Source organism: Argopecten irradians, chromosome 3 (assembly GCF_041381155.1).
Source record: "Argopecten irradians isolate NY chromosome 3, Ai_NY, whole genome shotgun sequence".
Lineage (NCBI taxonomy): Eukaryota > Metazoa > Mollusca > Bivalvia > Pectinida > Pectinidae > Argopecten > Argopecten irradians.
The window spans coordinates 67,335,691-67,356,535 of NC_091136.1; the positions used below are offsets into that span (position 1 = coordinate 67,335,691).

Sequence of the window (20,845 nt, forward strand, 5' to 3'; positions counted from 1 at the left end):
GTCTAACCTAATATAGAGAAAATATATAATGGCCATGAACCAGTGGTCCCACCTAATATAGAGAAAAATATATAATGGCTATGAACCAGTGGTCCCATCTTATATAGAGAAAATATATAATGGCCATGAACCAGTAGTCCCATCTGATATAGAGAAAAAATATAAAATGGCCATGAACCAGTAGTCCCATCTGATATAGAGAAAAATATATAATGGCCAAGAATCAGTGGTCCCACCTAATAAGAAAAATATAAATGGCCATAGAAGTGGCCACCTATATAGAAAAAAATGCAGAACCAGTGGTCCCACCTAATATAGAGAAAAAATATAAAATGGCCATGAACCAGTGGTCCCATCTGATATAGAGAAAAATATATAATGGCCAAGAACCAGTAGTCCCATCTGATATAGAGAAAATATATAATGGCCATGAACCAGTGGTCCCACCTAATATAGAGAAAAATATATAATGGCCAAGAACCAGTGGTCCCATCTGATATAGAGTCCCATCTTATATAGAGAAAAAATATATAATGGCCATGAACCAGTAGTCCCATCTGATATAGAGAAAATATAAAATGGCCATGAACCAGTGGTCCCACCTAATATAGAGAAAAATATATAATGGCCAAGAACCAGTGGTCCCATCTTATATAGAGAAAATATATAATGGCCATGAACTAGTAGTCACATCTGATATAGAGAAAATATAAAATGGCCATGAACCAGTGGTCCCACCTAATATAGAAAAAATGTATAATGGCCATGAACCAGTGGTCCCACCTAATATAGAGGAAAATATAAAATTGCCATGAACCAGTGGTGCCACCTGATATAGACAAATATATAATGACCATGAACCAGTGGTCCCATCTGATATAGAGAAAATATAAAATGGCCATGAACCACTGGTCCCACCTAATATAGAGAAAAATATAAAATTGCCATGAACCAGTGGTGCCATCTGATATAGAGAAAAAATATAATGACCATGAACCAGTGGTGCCACCTGATATAGAAAAAATATATAATGGCCATGAACCAGTGGTCCCACCTAATATAGAGAAAAATATAAAATTGCCATGAACCAGTGGTGCCACCTCATATAGAGAAAATATATAATGACCATGAACCAGTAGTGCCACCTGATATAGAGAAAATATATAATGGCTATGAACCAGTGGTCCCACCTAATATAGAGAAAATATATAATGACCATGAACCGGTGGTCCCATCTGATATAGAGAACAGATATAATGTCCATGAACTAGTGGTCCCATCTGGTAAAGAGAAAATATATAATGACCATGAACCAGTGGTCCCATCTTACAAAGAAAAAATATATAATGGCCATGAACCAGTGGTCCCACCTAAAATAGAGAAAATATATAATGACCATGAACCAGTGGACCCACCTAATATAGAGAAAATATATATTGGCCATGAACCAGTGGTTCTACCTAATATAGAGAAAATATATAATGGCCATGAACCAGTGGTCGCACCTAAAATAGAGAAAATACATAATGGCCATGAACCAGTGGTCCAACCTAATATAGAGAAAATATGTAATGGCCATGAACCAGTAGTCCCATCTGATATAGAGAAAATATAAAATGGCCATGAACCAGTTGTTCCACCTAATATAGAAAAAATGTATAATGGACATGAACCAGTGGTCCCACCTAATATAGAGAAAATATAAAATTGCCATGAACCAGTGGTGCCACCTGATATAGACAAATATATAATGACCATGAACCAGTGGTCCCATCTGATATAGAGAAAATATAAAATGGCCATGAACCAGTGGTCCCACCTAATATAGAGAAAAATATAAAATTGCCATGAACAAGTGGTGCCACCTGATATAGAGAAAATATATAATGACCATGAACCAGTGGTGCCACCTGATATAGAGAAAATATATAATTGCCAGGAACCAGTGGTCCCACCTTATACAGAGAAAATATATAATGGCCATGAACCGGTGGTCCCATCTGATAAAGAAAAAATATATATTGGCCATGAACCAGTGGTTCTACCTAATATAGAGAAAATATATAATGGCCATGAACCAGTGGTCGCACCTAAAATAGAGAAAATATATAATGGCCATGAACCAGTGGTCCCACCTTATATAGAGAAAAATATATAATGGCCAAGAATCAGTGGTCCCACCTAATATAGAGAAAAATATATAATGGCCAAGAACCAGTGGTCCCATCTTATATAGAGAAAATATATAATGGCCATGAACTAGTAGTCACATCTGATATAGAGAAAATATAAAATGGCCATGAACCAGTGGTCCCACCTAATATAGAAAAAATGTATAATGGCCATGAACCAGTGGTCCCACCTAATATATAGAGGAAAATATAAAATTGCCATGAACCAGTGGTGCCACCTGATATAGAGAAAATATATAATGGCCATGAACCAGTGGTCCCATCTGATATAGAGAAAATATATAATGGCCATGAACCAGTGGTCCCACAAAATATAGAAAAAATATATAATGGCCATGAACCAGTGGTCCCACCTAATATAGAGAAAAATATAAAATTGCCATGAACCAGTGGTGCCACCTGATATAGAGAAAATATATAATGACCATGAACCAGTGGTCCCATCTGATATAGAGAAAATATATAATGGCCATGAACCAGTGGTCCGATCTGATATAGAGAAAAAATATAAAATTGCCATGAACCAGTGGTCCAATCTGATATAGAGAAAATATATAATGACCATGAACCAGTAGTGCCACCTGATATAGAGAAAATATAAAATGGCCATGAACCAGTGGTCCCACCTAATATAGAGAAAAATATAAAATTGCCATGAACAAGTGGTGCCACCTGATATAGAGAAAAATATATAATGACCATGAACCAGTGGTGCCACCTGATATAGAGAAAATATATAATGGCCATGAACCAGTGGTCCCATCTTATATAGAGAAAAATATATAATGGCCATGAACCAGTGGTCCCACCTTATATAGAGAAAAATATATAATGGCCATGAACCAGTGGTCCCATCTGATATAGAGAAAATATATAATGGCCATGAACCAGTAGTCCGATCTGATATAGAGAAAAAATATAAAATGGCCATGAACCAGTGGTCCAATCTGATATAGAGAAAAATATAAATGGCCATGAACCAGTGGTCCCACCTAATATAGAGAAAATATAAAATGCCATGAACAGTGGTCCACCTGATATAGAGAAAAATATATAATGCCATGAACCAGTGGTGCCACCTGATATAGAGAAAAATATATAATTGCCAGAACCAGTGGTCCCACCTTATATAGAGAAAATATATAATGGCCATGAACCAGTGGTGCCACCTGATATAGAGAAAATATATAATGGCCATGAACCAGTGGTCCCACCTTATATAGAGAAAATATATAATGGCCATGAACCAGTGGTCCCACCTTATATAGAGAAAATATATAATGGCCATGAACCAGTGGTCCCACCTGATATAGAGAAAATATATAATGGCCATGAACCAGTGGTCCCACCTTATATAGAGAAAAAATATATAATGGCCATGAACCAGTGGTCCCATCTTATATAGAGAAAATATATAATGGCCATGAACCAGTGGTCCCACCTGATATAGAGAAAAATATATAATGGCCATGAACCAGTGGTCCCATCTATATAGAGAAAATATATAATGGCCATGAACTAGTAGTCACATCTGATATAGAGAAAATATAAAATGGCCATGAACCAGTGGTCCCACCTAATATAGAAAAAATATATAATGGCCATGAACCAGTGGTCCCACCTAATATAGAGAAAATATAAAATTGCCATGAACCAGTGGTGCCACCTGTATATAGAAAAATATATAATGACCATGAACCAGTGGTCCCATCTGATATAGAGAAAATATAAAATGGCCATGAACCACTGGTCCCACCTAATATAGAGAAAAATATAAAATTGCCATGAACCAGTGGTGCCATCTGATATAGAGAAAAAATATAATGACCATGAACCAGTGGTGCCACCTGATATAGAAAAAATATATAATGGCCATGAACCAGTGGTCCCAACTAATATAGAGAAAAATATAAAATTGCCATGAACCAGTGGTGCCACCTCATATAGAGAAAATATATAATGACCATGAACCAGTGTCCACCTGATATAGAGAAAATATATAATGGCTATGAACCAGTGGTCCCACCTAATATAGAGAAAAATATATAATGACCATGAACCGGTGGTCCCATCTGATATAGAGAACAGATATAATGTCCATGAACTAGTGGTCCCATCTGGTATAGAGAAAAATATATAATGACCATGAAGCAGTGGTCCCATCTTACAAAGAAAAAATATATAATGGCCATGAACCAGTGGCCCCACCTAAAATAGAGAAAATATATAATGACCATGAACCAGTGGTCCCACCTAATATAGAGAAAATATATATTGGCCATGAACCAGTGGTTCTACCTAATATAGAGAAAATATATAATGGCCATGAACCAGTGGTCGCACCTAAAATAGAGAAAATACATAATGGCCATGAACCAGTGGTCCAACCTAATATAGAGAAAATATGTAATGGCCATGAACCAGTAGTCCCATCTGATATAGAGAAAATATAAAATGGCCATGAACCAGTTGTTCCACCTAATATAGAAAAAAATGTATAATGGACATGAACCAGTGGTCCCACCTAATATAGAGGAAAATATAAAATTGCCATGAACCAGTGGTGCCACCTGATATAGAGAAAATATATAATGACCATGAACCAGTGGTGCCACCTGATATAGAGAAAATATATAATTGCCAGGAACCAGTGGTCCCACCTAATACAGAGAAAATATATAATGGCCATGAACCGGTGGTCCCATCTGATATAGAAAAAATATATATTGGCCATGAACCAGTGGTTCTACCTAATATAGAGAAAAATATAAAATTGCCATGAACAAGTGGTGCCACCTGATATAGAGAAAATATATAATGACCATGAACCAGTGGTGCCACCTGATATAGAGAAAATATATAATTGCCAGGAACCAGTGGTCCCACCTGATATAGAGAAAATATAAAATGGCCATGAACCAGTGGTCCCACCTAATATAGAGAAAAATATAAAATTGCCATGAACAAGTGGTGCCACCTGATATAGAGAAAATATATAATGACCATGAACCAGTGGTGCCACCTGATATAGAGAAAATATATAATTGCCAGGAACCAGTGGTCCCACCTAATACAGAGAAAATATATAATGGCCATGAACCGGTGGTCCCATCTGATATAGAAAAAATATATATTGGCCATGAACCAGTGGTTCTACCTAATATAGAGAAAATATATAATGGCCATGAACCAGTGGTCGCACCTAAAATAGAGAAAATATATAATGGCCATGAACCAGTGGTCCCACCTTATATAGAGAAAAATATATAATGGCCAAGAATCAGTGGTCCCACCTAATATAGAGAAAAATATATAATGGCCAAGAACCAGTGGTCCCATCTTATATAGAGAAAATATATAATGGCCATGAACCAGTAGTCCCATCTGATATAGAGAAAATATAAAATGGCCATGAACCAGTGGTCCCACCTAATATAGAAAAAATGTATAATGGCCATGAACCAGTGGTCCCACCTAATATAGAGGAAAATATAAAATTGCCATGAACCAGTGGTGCCACCTGATATAGACAAATATATAATGACCATGAACCAGTGGTCCCATCTGATATAGAGAAAATATAAAATGGCCATGAACCACTGGTCCCACCTAATATAGAGAAAAATATAAAATTGCCATGAACCAGTGGTGCCATCTGATATAGAGAAAAAATATAATGACCATGAACCAGTGGTGCCACCTGATATAGAAAAAATATATAATGGCCATGAACCAGTGGTCCCACCTAATATAGAGAAAAATATAAAATTGCCATGAACCAGTGGTGCCACCTAATATAGAGAAAATATATAATGACCATGAACCAGTAGTGCCACCTGATATAGAGAAAATATATAATGGCTATGAACCAGTGGTCCCACCTAATATAGAGAAAATATATAATGACCATGAACCGGTGGTCCCATCTGATATAGAGAACAGATATAATGTCCATGAACTAGTGGTCCCATCTGGTAAAGAGAAAATATATAATGACCATGAACCAGTGGTCCCATCTTACAAAGAAAAAATATATAATGGCCATGAACCAGTGGTCCCACCTAAAATAGAGAAAATATATAATGACCATGAACCAGTGGTCCCACCTAATATAGAGAAAATATATATTGGCCATGAACCAGTGGTTCTACCTAATATAGAGAAAATATATAATGGCCATGAACCAGTGGTCGCACCTAAAATAGAGAAAATACATAATGGCCATGAACCAGTGGTCCAACCTAATATAGAGAAAATATGTAATGGCCATGAACCAGTTGTCCCACCTAATATAGAAAAAATATATAATGGCCATGAACCAGTGGTCCCCCCTAATATAGAGAAAAATATAAAATTGCCATGAACCAGTGGTGCCACCTGATATAGAGAAAATATATAATGACCATGAACCGGTGGTCCCATCTGATATAGAGAACAGATATAATGTCCATGAACCAGTGGTCCCACCTAATATAGAGAAAATATATAATGACCATGAACCAGTGGTCCCATCTTACAAAGAAAAAATATATAATGGCCATGAACCAGTGGTCCCACCTAAAATAGAGAAAATATATAATGGCCATGAACCAGTGGTCCCACCTAATATAGAAAAAATATATAATGGCCATGAACCAGTGGTCCCGCCTGATATAGCGAAAATATATAATGGCCATGAACCAATGGTCCCACATAATATAGAGAAAATATATCATGGCCATGAACCGGTGGTCCCATCTGATATAGAGAAAATATATAATTGCCAGGAACCAGTCGTCCCACCTAAGATAGAGAAAATATATAATGGCCATGAACCAGTGGTCCCCACTGGTCCAACCTAACATAGAGAAAATATATAATGGCCATGAACCAGTGGTCCCATCTAATATAGAGAAAATATATAATGGCCATGAACCAGTAGTCTCATCTGATATAGAGAAAATATAAAATGGCCATGAACCAGTGGTCCCACCAAATATAGAAAAAATATATAATGGCCATGAACCAGTGGTCCCACCTAATATAGAGAAAAATATAAAATTGCTATGAACCAGTGGTGCCACCTGATATAGACAAAATATATAATGACCATGAACCAGTGGTCCCATCTGATATAGAGAAAATATAAAATGGCCATGAACCAGTGGTCCCACCTAATATAGAGAAAAATATAAAATTGCCATGAACCAGTGGTGCCACCTGATATAGAGAAAATATATAATGACCATGAATTAGTGGTGCCACCTGATATAGAAAAAATATATAATGGCCATGAACCAGTGGTCCCACCTAATATAGAGAAAAATATAAAATTGCCATGAACCAGTGGTGCCACCTCATATAGAGAAAATATATAATGACTATGAACCAGTGGTGCCACTTGATATAGAGAAAATATATAATGGATATGAACCAGTGGTCCCACCTAATATAGAGAAAATATATAATGACCATGAACCGGTGGTCCCATCTGATATAGAGAACAGATATAATGTCCATGAACTAGTGGTCCAATCTGGTATAGAGAAAATATATAATGGCCATGAACCAGTGGTCGCACCTAAAATAGAAAAAATATAAAATGGCCATGAACAAGTGGTCCAAGCTAAAATAGAGAAAATATATAATGGCCATGAACCAGTGGTCCCACCTAATATAGAGAAAAAATATATAATGGCCATGAACCAGTGGTCCCATCTGACATAGAGAAAATATATAATGGCCATGAACCAGTAGTCCCATCTGATATAGAGAAAATATAAAATGGCCATGAACCAATGGTCCCATCTGATATCGAGAAAATATATAATGGCTATGAACCAGTGGTCCCACCTAATATAGAGAAAATATATAATGACCATGAACCGGTGGTCCTATCTAATATACAGAACAGATATAATGTCCATGAACCAGTGGTCCCATCTGATATAGAGAAAATATATAATGACCATGAACCAGTGGTCCCATCTTACAAGAGAAAATATATAATGGCCATGAACCGGTGGTCCCATCTGATATAGAGAAACTGCCATGAACCAGTGATCCCATCTGATTTAGAGAAAATAAAAAATGGCCATGAACCAGTAGTCCCATCTAATATAGATAAAGTGTATAATGGCCATGAACCGGTGGTCCTCTCTGATACAGAGAAAATAAAAAATGGCCATGAACCAGTAGTCCCATCTTATATAGAGGAAGTGTATAATGGTCATGGTCCAGTGGTCCTATCTGATATAGAGAAAATATATAATGGCCATGAACAAGTGGTCCCATCTGATACAGAAAAAAAATATAAAATGGCCATGAACCAGTGGTCCCATCTTATATAGAGAACATATATAATGTCCATGAACCAGTGTTCCCATCTGATATAGAGAAAATATATAATTTTTATGAACCGGTGATCCCATCGGATATAGAGAAAATATATAATGGCTATGAACCAGTGGTCCCATCTGATATAGAGAAAATATATAATGGCCATGAACCAGTAGTCCCATCTGATATAGAGAAAATATATAATGGTCATGAACCAGTGGTCCCATCTGATATAGAAAATATATCAAATGGCCATGAACCAGTGGTCCCATCTGATATAGAGAAGATATAAAATGGCCATGAACTTGTGGTCCCATCTGATATAAAGAAAATATAAAATGGCCATGAATCAGTGGTCCCATCTGATGTAGAGAAAATATATAATGGCCATGAACCAGTGGTCCCACCTGATATAGAGAAAATATATAATGGCCCATGAACCAGTGGTTCCACCTTAAATAGAGAAAATATATAATGGCCATGAACCAGTGTTCCCACCTAATATAGAGCAAATATATAATGGCCATAAACCGGTGGTCCCTTCTGATATAGAGAAAATATGAAATGGCTATGAACCAGTGGTCCACATCCAATATAGAGAAAATATATAATGGTCATGAACTAGTGGTCCCATCTGATATAGAGAAAATATGAAATGGCTATGAACCAATGGTCCCATCCAATATAGAGAAAATATATAATGGTCATGAACCAGTGGTCCCATCTGATATAGAGAAAATATAGAATGGCCATGAACCAGTGGTCTCATCTAATATGGAGAAAATATTAAATGGTCATGAACCAGTGGTCCCATCTAATATAGAGAATATATAAAATGGCCATGAACCGGTGGTTTCATCTGATATAGAGAACATATATAGTGTCCATGAACCTGTGATCCCATCTGATATAGAGAAAATATGAAATGGCTATGAACCAGTGGTCCCATCCAATATAGAGAAAATATATAATGGTCATGAACCAGTGGTCCCATCTGATATAGAAAAAATATAAAATGGTTATGAACCAGTGGTCCTATGTGATATAGAGAAGATATAGAATGGCCATGAACCAGTGGTCCCATCTGATATAGAGAAAATATAAAATGGCAATGAACCAGTGGTCCCATCTGATATAGAGAAATTACATAATGGCCATGAACCAGTGGTCCCATCTAATATAGAGAAAAGATACAATGGTCATGTACCGGTGGTCCCATCTGATATAGAGAAAATATATAATGGCCATGAACCAGTGGTCCCACCTAATATAGAGAAAATATAATGGCCATGAACCAGTGGTCCTACCTAAAATAGAGAAAACATATAATGGTCATGAACCAGTGGTCCCATCTGATATAGAAAAAATATATAATGGCCATGAACCAGTAGTCCCATCTGATATAGAGAATAAATAAAATGGCCATGAACTAGTCGTCCAATCTGATATAGAGAACATATATAATGTCCATGAACCGGTGGTCCCATCTGATATAGAGAAAACATATTATGACCATAAACCAGTGGTCCCATCTGATTAAGAGAAAATATATAATTGCTATGAACCGGTGATCCCATCCGATATAGAGAAAATATAAAATGGCCATGAACCAGTGGTCCCATCTGATAAAGAGAAAATATATAATTGCTATGAACCGGTGATCCCATCCGATGTAGAGAAAATATAAAATGGCCATGAACCAGTGGTCCCATCTAATATAGAGAAAATGTATAATGGCCATGAACCGGTGGTCCCATCTGATATAGAGAAAATATGAAATGGCTATGAACCAGTGGTCCCATCTTACATAGAGAAAATATATTATATAATGGCCATGAACCAGTGGTCCCACCTAATATAGAGAAAATATGTAATGGCCATGAACCAGTGGTCCTATCTTGTAACGAAATCCAAAGTATAACGACTTGTTTTGCTATGACCGTAGTCATTAGCATAGAGTAGAATAATACAATTAATTTGTTTTGCCCTGGGTTCGACTGCCGCGTTAGCTTGTAGATTCCTATGTCTCGCTATAAATTCAAAGGTACTAGTGAGTATGGACAATGGACATCAAATTTATTTTACAGTTTATTATCATTTAACATATGTAAAGTCAACAACAACAAGAAAATACCCGCTCAGTGGCTCAGTGGGAAGTAGTGTGTAATTGACAAGAAAACAGAGATGATATAGCCGGATTAATTTTACTTTTAACATGTTAACTAACTATTAACCTGTTAACTAACTACTGTTAACAAAGAAAACAGAGATAATATGACCGGGTTAATTTTACTATTAACCTGTTAACTAACTATTGTAAACAAAGAAAACAGAGATGATATGACCGGGCTAATTTTATTATTAATCTGTTAACTAACTATTGTAAACAAAGAAAACAGAGATGATATAGCCGGGTTAATTTTACTATTAACCTGTTAACTAACTATTGTAAACAAAGAAAACAGAGATGATGTAGCCGGGTTAATTTTACTATTAACCTATTAATTAACTACTGTAAATAACGAAGACAGAGATAACATAACCGGGTTAATTTTACTAATAACCTGTTAACTAACTACTGTAAACAAAGAAAACAGAGATAACATAACCGGGTTAATTTTACTAATAACCTGTTAACTAACTACTGTTAACAAAGAAAACAGAGATAATATAGCCGGGTTAATTTTACTAATAACCTGTTAACTAACTATTGTAAACTTACTTTCTTTTGTGGCTGATAGATTTCGCGATTTGAATTTTGAAAAAAAATCGCGAAAATCAACATTCACTAATTTAAACATAATTTCCTATCATTATAAATGGTATAAATTTTATTTCGCGGTACATTCCACACGAAAGGCAGTTAGTTTATAGTAATTTCGTTTCAGCACAGATCGTATATAGTATGTTTAAAATGTAACGTGGTATTACAATACTCCGTCGGACATACATGTTGAGAGAACACTTTCTGACATAGAGTGTATAAATACCAAACATATCAATACTTGCCTGTCTTTACGGCAGTCTGGCACAGTATAATACAGAAGAGTTCGGATAGGGTACTGCATTGCCCATTTTGCATAGTTCCAAATGCCTTCCTCTGGAAAAAACACCACAAAGGACATTTTATCTTGACAGTGGGCATACTTTGTCGTATCGAAAATAATTACTACACTTAAAAATGCTATAAGTGTTTTCATCTCATCTAACTTTTATTCCATTGTAGGATGTTATTTTAGAGTTATATTTAAATCACACAGTACATACTCTTACCTATACTTGGTACTTTTCTCCACCAATCATAGTCGTCCCCTTCCAGTGTCACGTTAAACCTAAGGTAAGCAAATAAACAGATTGATAAAATCTTTAAAACCTTATATCCAATTTTACTACACATACAGACTTCCTCATTGTAAGTATGCCATTGTATTTTTTTCCATTTCATGACAAACTGAAAATGTTGTGTCCTTGATATACCTTATTGTATGCTTCAAGCCTTGTTTCAATTCTCTGCACTCTAGAATACGTCCAGAATAAAACAAGGACATATTGGACTAATATACATCTCATATTTAGTCACTGTTTGTGAACTTATTCTATCAGTGAGATTTCATATTGTCCCTATGTGTAAACATTCAGAAGTACACTACACGTGTTTTCTTCATGATTCCCACCAGCGTTTATAATCATAAGAGGCAATGTATCAATATTGTAGACTACCATTTAAGTAACCCTTTGGGATAAAGTACATAAAATCTCTGACAATACCTGTTGCAAGGAACAGTTGTAAACACTTAATTCAATCTTAAATGTCTCGCAATTGACGTTCTGGTGTTTGCATGAATGAAATGATTTCATTTCCGAAGGAATGCTTAGGTTATTCAAAAGTGCACTCACCCCCTCCCGTTTCTATGGCTACGTTTGATGTCTGATCAATTGAAGTACTCACCAGCCCCGTATCCTGTGGGTGTAAGAAATCACACTGGATTTATGAGCCATTTTACGGAACTGCTGTCTCTTTATGTAGGCCTCGTCCTGGAGCATCCTGCGTCTCTGGTGACAGAGATATCATAAACATAAGACTACATAAACAGGTGTATGATATTCTATTTATCTTCCTACAACAGGTATTAGATATTCTGTTTATCTCCATGTGTCTTTGTACATATGTTATTAATATCAATTGATGCCATTATTATCCCATTCTACTGGCTTTATATATAACTGATATATATGAATCGATAGTGATGTTCTTATCTTGCACATTCTATTTGTCTGGAACTCGACAGAAAACATTTTATTTACCCGATAATGTGTTACTTAAACTTACACCTTATAAATCTACACTGAAGGTAAAGACATATAAAAATCGATTTATCATGTGTTAATGCCTAACCTTACCAATTGGGTAAATAATCCTGATAACATGTCAAATTATTTCCGTCATTCAACGCCATATACTTTAATAATGTCATTCTTATAAACCGCCAGATAAGTTTGTTTCCTTCATTCTTATTTTTAAATGCTAGCAATATGATATAATTCTATTCTACTACATTATCCAATGTTCAATTCTATATATTACCAGTAACATTTTACATGAAACATAGGTTGATGACATGCAACAGTACTATGACACACATTACACCTGCTCACATAGGATAATATTAAGTACGCTGCGGCCATGAACCTTGTCTTGGGCTTAAACCGCTTCATCATCATTAGGCGCCAGATGAAATCGATGAAGCCTGGCCTATAACAAAATCAACGTAAATACTTAAATCGATTGGTAGTCAGAAAGATCTTAATAGTTCAATGAATCATTGCAATGTTACAAAAATTTTATGTACTATCTATCCGGCCGAGATGTTCCAAAACATGATTAGTTTATTCACAGTTTAACAACAAATTAAGATAAGATAGTTTCTCATGGTACAAACCTGACAACATTCTTTATCTACTTGCTCATTTAGTGAACATAAAATCACAAATTAAGCAGCAGGTGAAAAACTAAGATATCATTATTTTTTAAACCTATCACAATCCAATCAATATTAAAACAATATTTTACTATAACTAGTCATTTTATGGCTGAACAATGTCTTTGTTGGAAGGAAATTTAAAGCTAGAATGAGGTTCAACCCATGTTTAATTATTACCTTACTACAAAGAAAAAAAACATCAGTAGTTAAAGTTTATCCGGATACAATGTATGTGGTTGAGCTATCACATAATATCAGGGTGTACACATTTTGACATTGGTGTACGGTGATTTTGCACTCTGATTTTGGTCAATGTCTTACTTGATTTGCGTACTTTTGGCGTATTCGTCAGGAGGCATCTCCGTTTGTCGTCGTGATACCTGACTCTCTGTCGTCTTCATAAACACATCGTCATCATCGTCTGTGAACACCTCTATGGAGGTAAACATACCGTTATAGGCTATTCCTATTTCGAAAAGTTTTGTTTATATTAAAATAAATAATTACTATAACAGTTATCAGATTAGATATGAAGTTTAAATGGTGTGTCGTAATACAGTTTGCTTTAGATAATCTTGGTCGTGTGTGATATGTTTTAATTCTGTGTAATTTGGTCGTGTGTGACATGTTTTAATTCTGTGTAATTTGGTCGTGTGTGACATGTTTTAATTCTGTGTAATTTGGTCGTGTGTGACATGTTTTAATTCTGTGTAATTTGGTCGTGTGTGACATGTTTTAATTCTGTGTAATTTGGTCGTGTGTGACATGGTTTAATTCTGTGTAATTTGGTCGTGTGTGACATGTTTTAATTCTGTGTAATTTGGTCGATAGTTCTATATAGTCTAGCATTACTATGTTAGTAAGACATTTTGTATCGATATATATATATATATGGTGACTATTCTAATACAATTTACATTAATATCATTACTAATGTTATCCTCATCAGTGTGGCAATCCTTTTAATCACTGAGGTCGTAGACGGTCAGATCGATAGTATCAATCTTTAATATCTACATAAGCTCTTCATTTTCCCTCAAGGCTTAATCGTTATCAGTATTCACTTAGCATTTTGTTGTCCAGCCAAAATTCACCACACCTTCAAACACCCGTTATCACTATACTGAAATCGCATGGGATGTATTGCATGTTATCAGGTCAATGCTGTAGTAGTGAGACAGTGAGAATCGGTATCTGCTTATGTTACAAAACTTACGCCAAACTTCAAATTGTTAAGGGTAGGTTTCGCCCAACTAAATAAATTTTTTTTTTGTAAAATCCATTAAACGGAAGAAAAGATGAAAAACATATTAAAAATACCTCAATATAATTTCTTTATGCGTGTGATATTGAACAAATGTGTCTCGAATACAAAGTTGAAGGAAATCCTTGATTTATTACGATGCCAGACTGACTGGATAGTATGCAAATGAACCTGCGATGGATTGGGTTGTCGAAGTTTTGCGCTTGTGCATTGTTACGTACTAAAAGTAAACAAAATGGCTGGACGAAAACATGTGAGAAAAAAATTGTTTCTGAATCGGCAACAAAGAGGAGGAAATTAGGATGGAATCGGTACCCTAGGATATCCCTAGGGAATGAAAGTCAGATATGGTATGTAGCAAAAGAAGAAAGGGAAGCCACATCTTATGCGGAACTTGCCCGGATTCTGTTGGACTCCTGTTGAACGTAGTGAGTTAAATTTCAACAAATATGCCAGCGGACATGTAGTGGCTGACTGACTTCATATATGTTTAATGTGCTAAACTAGTGAACGTATGTCAATAACATGAAGTGTTTTAGATTATATGATATGTACAAACAATCCATCGCACTTCGATTTATTGTTGGTTTTTTTCTACTAAACATACCGTGTGAAGACTGTCGATCTGGCTTTTTGTTGCGCGCTTCCGTTTGTTAATACGGCCTCGTTTGGGAAAAAACCGTCATGTTCTGTGTAAAGATTGATTTCGCTTTATTTTTAGAGGAGTATTTTCCTGGTCAAGTTAGGCAAATGACCTCCTAAATAGTTAGCTGTATGCATTAAAAATGAAGATTTTATCTATGTACAGGATAAATTTCAATTTCGCAGTGTTTATATTTCATTGGGCGAAACCTACCTTTAATACGAGGGGTGTTCCAAACGTAATGTCACCTGGCTTTAATTTTGTGAAAATCGTGTTTTCTGTTCTCAAAATCGTCTCTTGCTGATAGAGTGCTGAATGGAGCATAACACTGATCACAATCCTAACCCGATTGACCTGGCTACAATACACATTGCTTAACAACGCATTCATTACACTTTACACAATATGTCTGAGTAGAACTTTAACATGGGATTGTAATTAGAGCTTACATATAAAGTAGGTCGCAAATCGGCGTAAATCCCATATATATCAACCGTGAAGTGTGCGACATTTAGGAGGAAGGTATGAAGTCTCATAGGTCTATTTGTAGGTGGGTAGCTATAAGACTGGACAACAGGTGCTTAGAAATGCATGTTGCTCGTCTAGGTATGCTATAAAAAGATGCGAGATATACTGTGAGGGATTTAGCAATATTGACGAACTTGTCTTAAGCGCGAGTTCATGGTATTTTAAAGAAACAAATAAAACTTACAAAGGTAAATGCTAGATGGATACCCCATTTTTTAACAGATGAATATAAGAAATCCCGTGTGACACACTCCAAAAACTTTTGAAAATGTATCCAAAATATAACAAAAAAGGCTTTCGACAATTAAGTTACTGGTGATGAGACACGGTTTTACTATTTCGAACCAGAACGGATATGTTCCAAAGGAATATGGGCAACAAAAGATGTAAGACGCCCAAGAATTGTCATCCGACAACAAACCATCAAGAAAGTTTTGTATGAAGTTTTTCGATGATAATGGTCCAATTATGCAAATACATGTACCAAAGGTCAGAACGGTCACAGCTACATTCGATAAAAACGTTGTTTTTTGAAAAAATGAAGGCTTGCTTCAGGAGTCATCGTCCCAAAACAGGACTCCAGTACCTTTCGGCTTTTGCATGATAATACCTCAGCCCATAAGGCACGCCTTGTGACAAAGTTTTAGAGACGGAATAAATTACCGTCCTCCTTATTCAACCGACTTAGCCCCTTGCGATTACTCTCTGTTTCACAAACTAAAATTTCAGCTACCAGGAGAGAGATATAACACAAGAAATGCCCTTGTCTCTGCTGTTTATTAATTTCTTATTGGTGTGCTAATTGAAAACTATGGACAATGCTTTTTTGGAGAAATAAGGCGAGTGACATTACTTTTGGAACACCACATCTTACAGAACGCAGCGTTGATAGTAAACAAATAATTTTACTGTGAATAGTTAAAACCTTACCGTAATCTCCCTGAAAAGACTTGGCAGTACCATTCATCGGAAGTATATTGGATTGGACAATACGGTCTAACTTCTTCGTCACCCACGCCTGAATATTTATATTAAAACTGGAAAACAACATTAAAACAACGTGAAACTTTATAGAATCCTTTGTTTTTTTCGGCAGCTGGCAGAAATAGACCTTAGGTTTGGTTTTATCATTTTAACATCCTGATGACAGCCAAGGTAATGTAAGTATATGCCAGGTTTGTTGGTGGAAGAAAGCAGGAGTAAGCGGAGAAAAACCACTGACCGACCAGCGGTCAGTAACTGGCAAAGGCCCCACATGGTATTCGTGGTATTCGAACCCGCTTCCCAGAGGTAGAGGGCTTGTGGTAATATGTCGGGACATCATAACCACTCGGCCACCGTATAGTAAGTAGTATGACCATATATATATTATACACATGTAACACGTAAAGTATGTTATAGAACCTATTATTATACCTCACCGATGAGTCACAGTCGCTGATTGGTCGAGAGACGTCACGTGTGAGGGCGACAAAACATCGTGTATCCCGCTGGACGTCATGTTCAAAAATCATGTTTTCCCCATGCGGAGCTCCTCGTACGTTTAAAAAGAATTATCGTTCGTGTAACGGAACTCTCCGAGGTATTCCGATAACAAGTAAAATGGATGGCAGACGACGCTTCCGTCCGAGGAAATGGATTAATATATTTTATGATAAAGGATATAGATAACACAATTACACTCCATATAACGGTTATATGTAACATGCTAAAGGGAGTTGATTTGGGCTGAAAGATACGGTAGGTCTAACTTCTGATTTAACGATATCCGTAACGTTAGCCCAACACGGCAACAGTGTTTTGGGCAAACAACTAAAAGTCTAGCCATTACGTTAGACTTATATTCTAACGCGAGAAAAACTTTATTTGTTCGGTATAATAAACAATTTATTGCCCTGACGATAGGGAGACATGACGCTTAGTTTACAAGCGGCAAGTCATATTTCCCATTTCTTTTATACAAGACTCACCGCATTATTACTATATACAAGACTCACTGCATGATAACTATATACAGGACTCACCGCATGATTACTATATAAAAGACTCACCGCATGATAACTATATACAAGACTCACCGCATTAAAACTATGTACAAGACTCACCGCATTATAACTATATACAAGACTCACCGCATTATAACTATATACAAGACTCATCGCAATATAACTATATACAAGACTCACCGCATTATAACTATATACAAGACTCATCGCAATATAACTATATACAAGACTCACCGCATTATAACTATATACAAGACTCACCGCATTATAACTATATACAAGACTCACCGCATTATAACTATATACAAGACTCACCGCAATATAACTATATACAAGACTCACCGCAATATAACTATATACAAGACTCACCGCATTATAACTATATACAAGACTCACCGCATTATAGCTATTTACAAGACTCACTGCATTATACTATATACAAGACTCGCGACATTATAACTATATACAAGACTCACCGCATTATAACTATATACAAGACTCACCGCATTATAACTATATACAAGACTCACCACATTATAACTATATACAAGACTCACCGCATTATAACTATATACAAGACTCACCGCATTATTACTATATATACAAGACTCACTGCATTATAACTATATACAAGACTCACCGCATTATAACTATATACAAGACTCACCGCATTATAACTATATACAAGACTCACCGCATTATAACTATATACAAGACTCACCGCATTATAACTATATACAAGACTCACCGCATTATAACTATATACAAGACTCACCGCATTATTACTATATCACTACATTATAACTATATACAAGACTCACCGCATTATAACTATATACAAGACTCACCGCATTATAACTATATACAAGACTCACCGCATTATAACTATATACAAGACTCACCGCATTATAACTATATACAAGACTCACCACATTATAACTATATACAAGACTCACCGCATTATAACTATATACAAGACTCACCGCATTATAACTATATACAAGACTCACCGCATTATAACTATATACAAGACTCACCGCATTATTACTATATACAAGACTCATCGCATTATAACTATATACAAGACTCACCGCATTATACCTATATACAAGACTCACCGCATTATAACTATATACAAGACTCACCGCATTATTACTATATATACAAGACTCACCGCATTATTACTATATATACAAGACTCACCGCATTATAACTATATACAAGACTCACCGCATTATAACTATATACAAGACTCACCGCATTATAACTATATACAAGACTCACCGCATTATAACTATATACAAGACTCACCACATTATAACTATATACAAGACTCACCGCATTATAACTATATACAAGACTCACCACATTATAACTATATACAAGACTCACCACATTATAACTATATACAAGACTCACCGCATTATAACTATATACAAGACTCACAACTATATACCGCATTATAACTATATACAAGACTCACCACATTATAACTATATACAAGACTCACCGCATTATAACTATATACAAGACTCACCGCATTATAACTATATACAAGACTCACCGCATTATAACTATATACAAGACTCACCACATTATAACTATATACAAGACTCACCACATTATAACTATATACAAGACTCACCACATTATAACTATATACAAGACTCACCGCATTATAACTATATACAAGACTCACCGCATTATAACTATATACAAGACTCACCACATTATAACTATATACAAGACTCACCACATTATAACTATATACAAGACTCACCGCATTATAACTATATACAAGACTCACCGCATTATAACTATATACAAGACTCACCACATTATAACTATATACAAGACTCACCGCATTATAACTATATACAAGACTCACCGCATTATAACTATATACAAGACTCACCGCATTATAACTATATACAAGACTCACCACATTATAACTATATACAAGACTCACCACATTATAACTATATACAAGACTCACCACATTATAACTATATACAAGACTCACCGCATTATAACTATATACAAGACTCACCGCATTATAACTATATACAAGACTCACCGCATTATAACTATATACAAGACTCACCGCATTATAACTATATATACAAGACTCACCGCATTATAACTATATACAAGACTCACCGCATTATAACTATATACAAGACTCACACATTATAACTATATACAAGACTCACCGCATTATAACTATATACAAGACTCACCACATTATAACTATATACAAGACTCACCACATTATAACTATATACAAGACTCACCACATTATAACTATATACAAGACTCACCGCATTATAACTATATACAAGACTCACCGCATTATAACTATATACAAGACTCACCGCATTATAACTATATACAAGACTCACCGCATTATAACTATATACAAGACTCACCGCATTATAACTATATACAAGACTCACCGCATTATAACTATATACAAGACTCACCGCATTATAACTATATACAAGACTCACCACATTATAACTATATACAAGACTCACCACATTATAACTATATACAAGACTCACCGCATTATAACTATATACAAGACTCACCACATTATAACTATATACAAGACTCACCGCATTATAACTATATACAAGACTCACCGCATTATAACTATATACAAGACTCACTGCATTATAACTATATACAAGACTCACCGCATTATACTATATACAAGACTCACTGCACATTATAACTATATACAAGACTCACCGCATTATAACTATATACAAGACTCACCGCATTATAACTATATACAAGACTCACCGCATTATTACTATATATACAAGACTCACCGCATTATAACTATATACAAGACTCACCGCATTATAACTATATACAAGACTCACCGCATTATAACTATATACAAG

At 35.5% G+C, this 20,845-nt stretch overlaps 1 protein-coding gene across 1 annotated transcript in view; it reads right to left on the minus strand.

Annotated features, from left to right (window-relative positions):
• Positions 1–17,386, minus strand: part of LOC138319813 (sodium/potassium/calcium exchanger 4-like) — a 34,431-nt gene extending 17,045 nt beyond the window's left edge. The window contains exons 1-6 of the mRNA XM_069262943.1: positions 16,858–17,386; positions 13,814–13,925; positions 13,167–13,263; positions 12,460–12,563; positions 11,784–11,842; positions 11,520–11,610 (exon numbers count right to left, since the gene is read on the minus strand). Of these exons, the coding sequence (XP_069119044.1) occupies positions 11,520–11,610; positions 11,784–11,842; positions 12,460–12,563; positions 13,167–13,263; positions 13,814–13,925; positions 16,858–16,978 (584 nt within the window). The 5' untranslated portion in view covers positions 16,979–17,386. The remainder of the gene's footprint in view (positions 1–11,519; positions 11,611–11,783; positions 11,843–12,459; positions 12,564–13,166; positions 13,264–13,813; positions 13,926–16,857) is intronic.
• Positions 17,387–20,845: the final 3,459 nt, after the last annotated feature.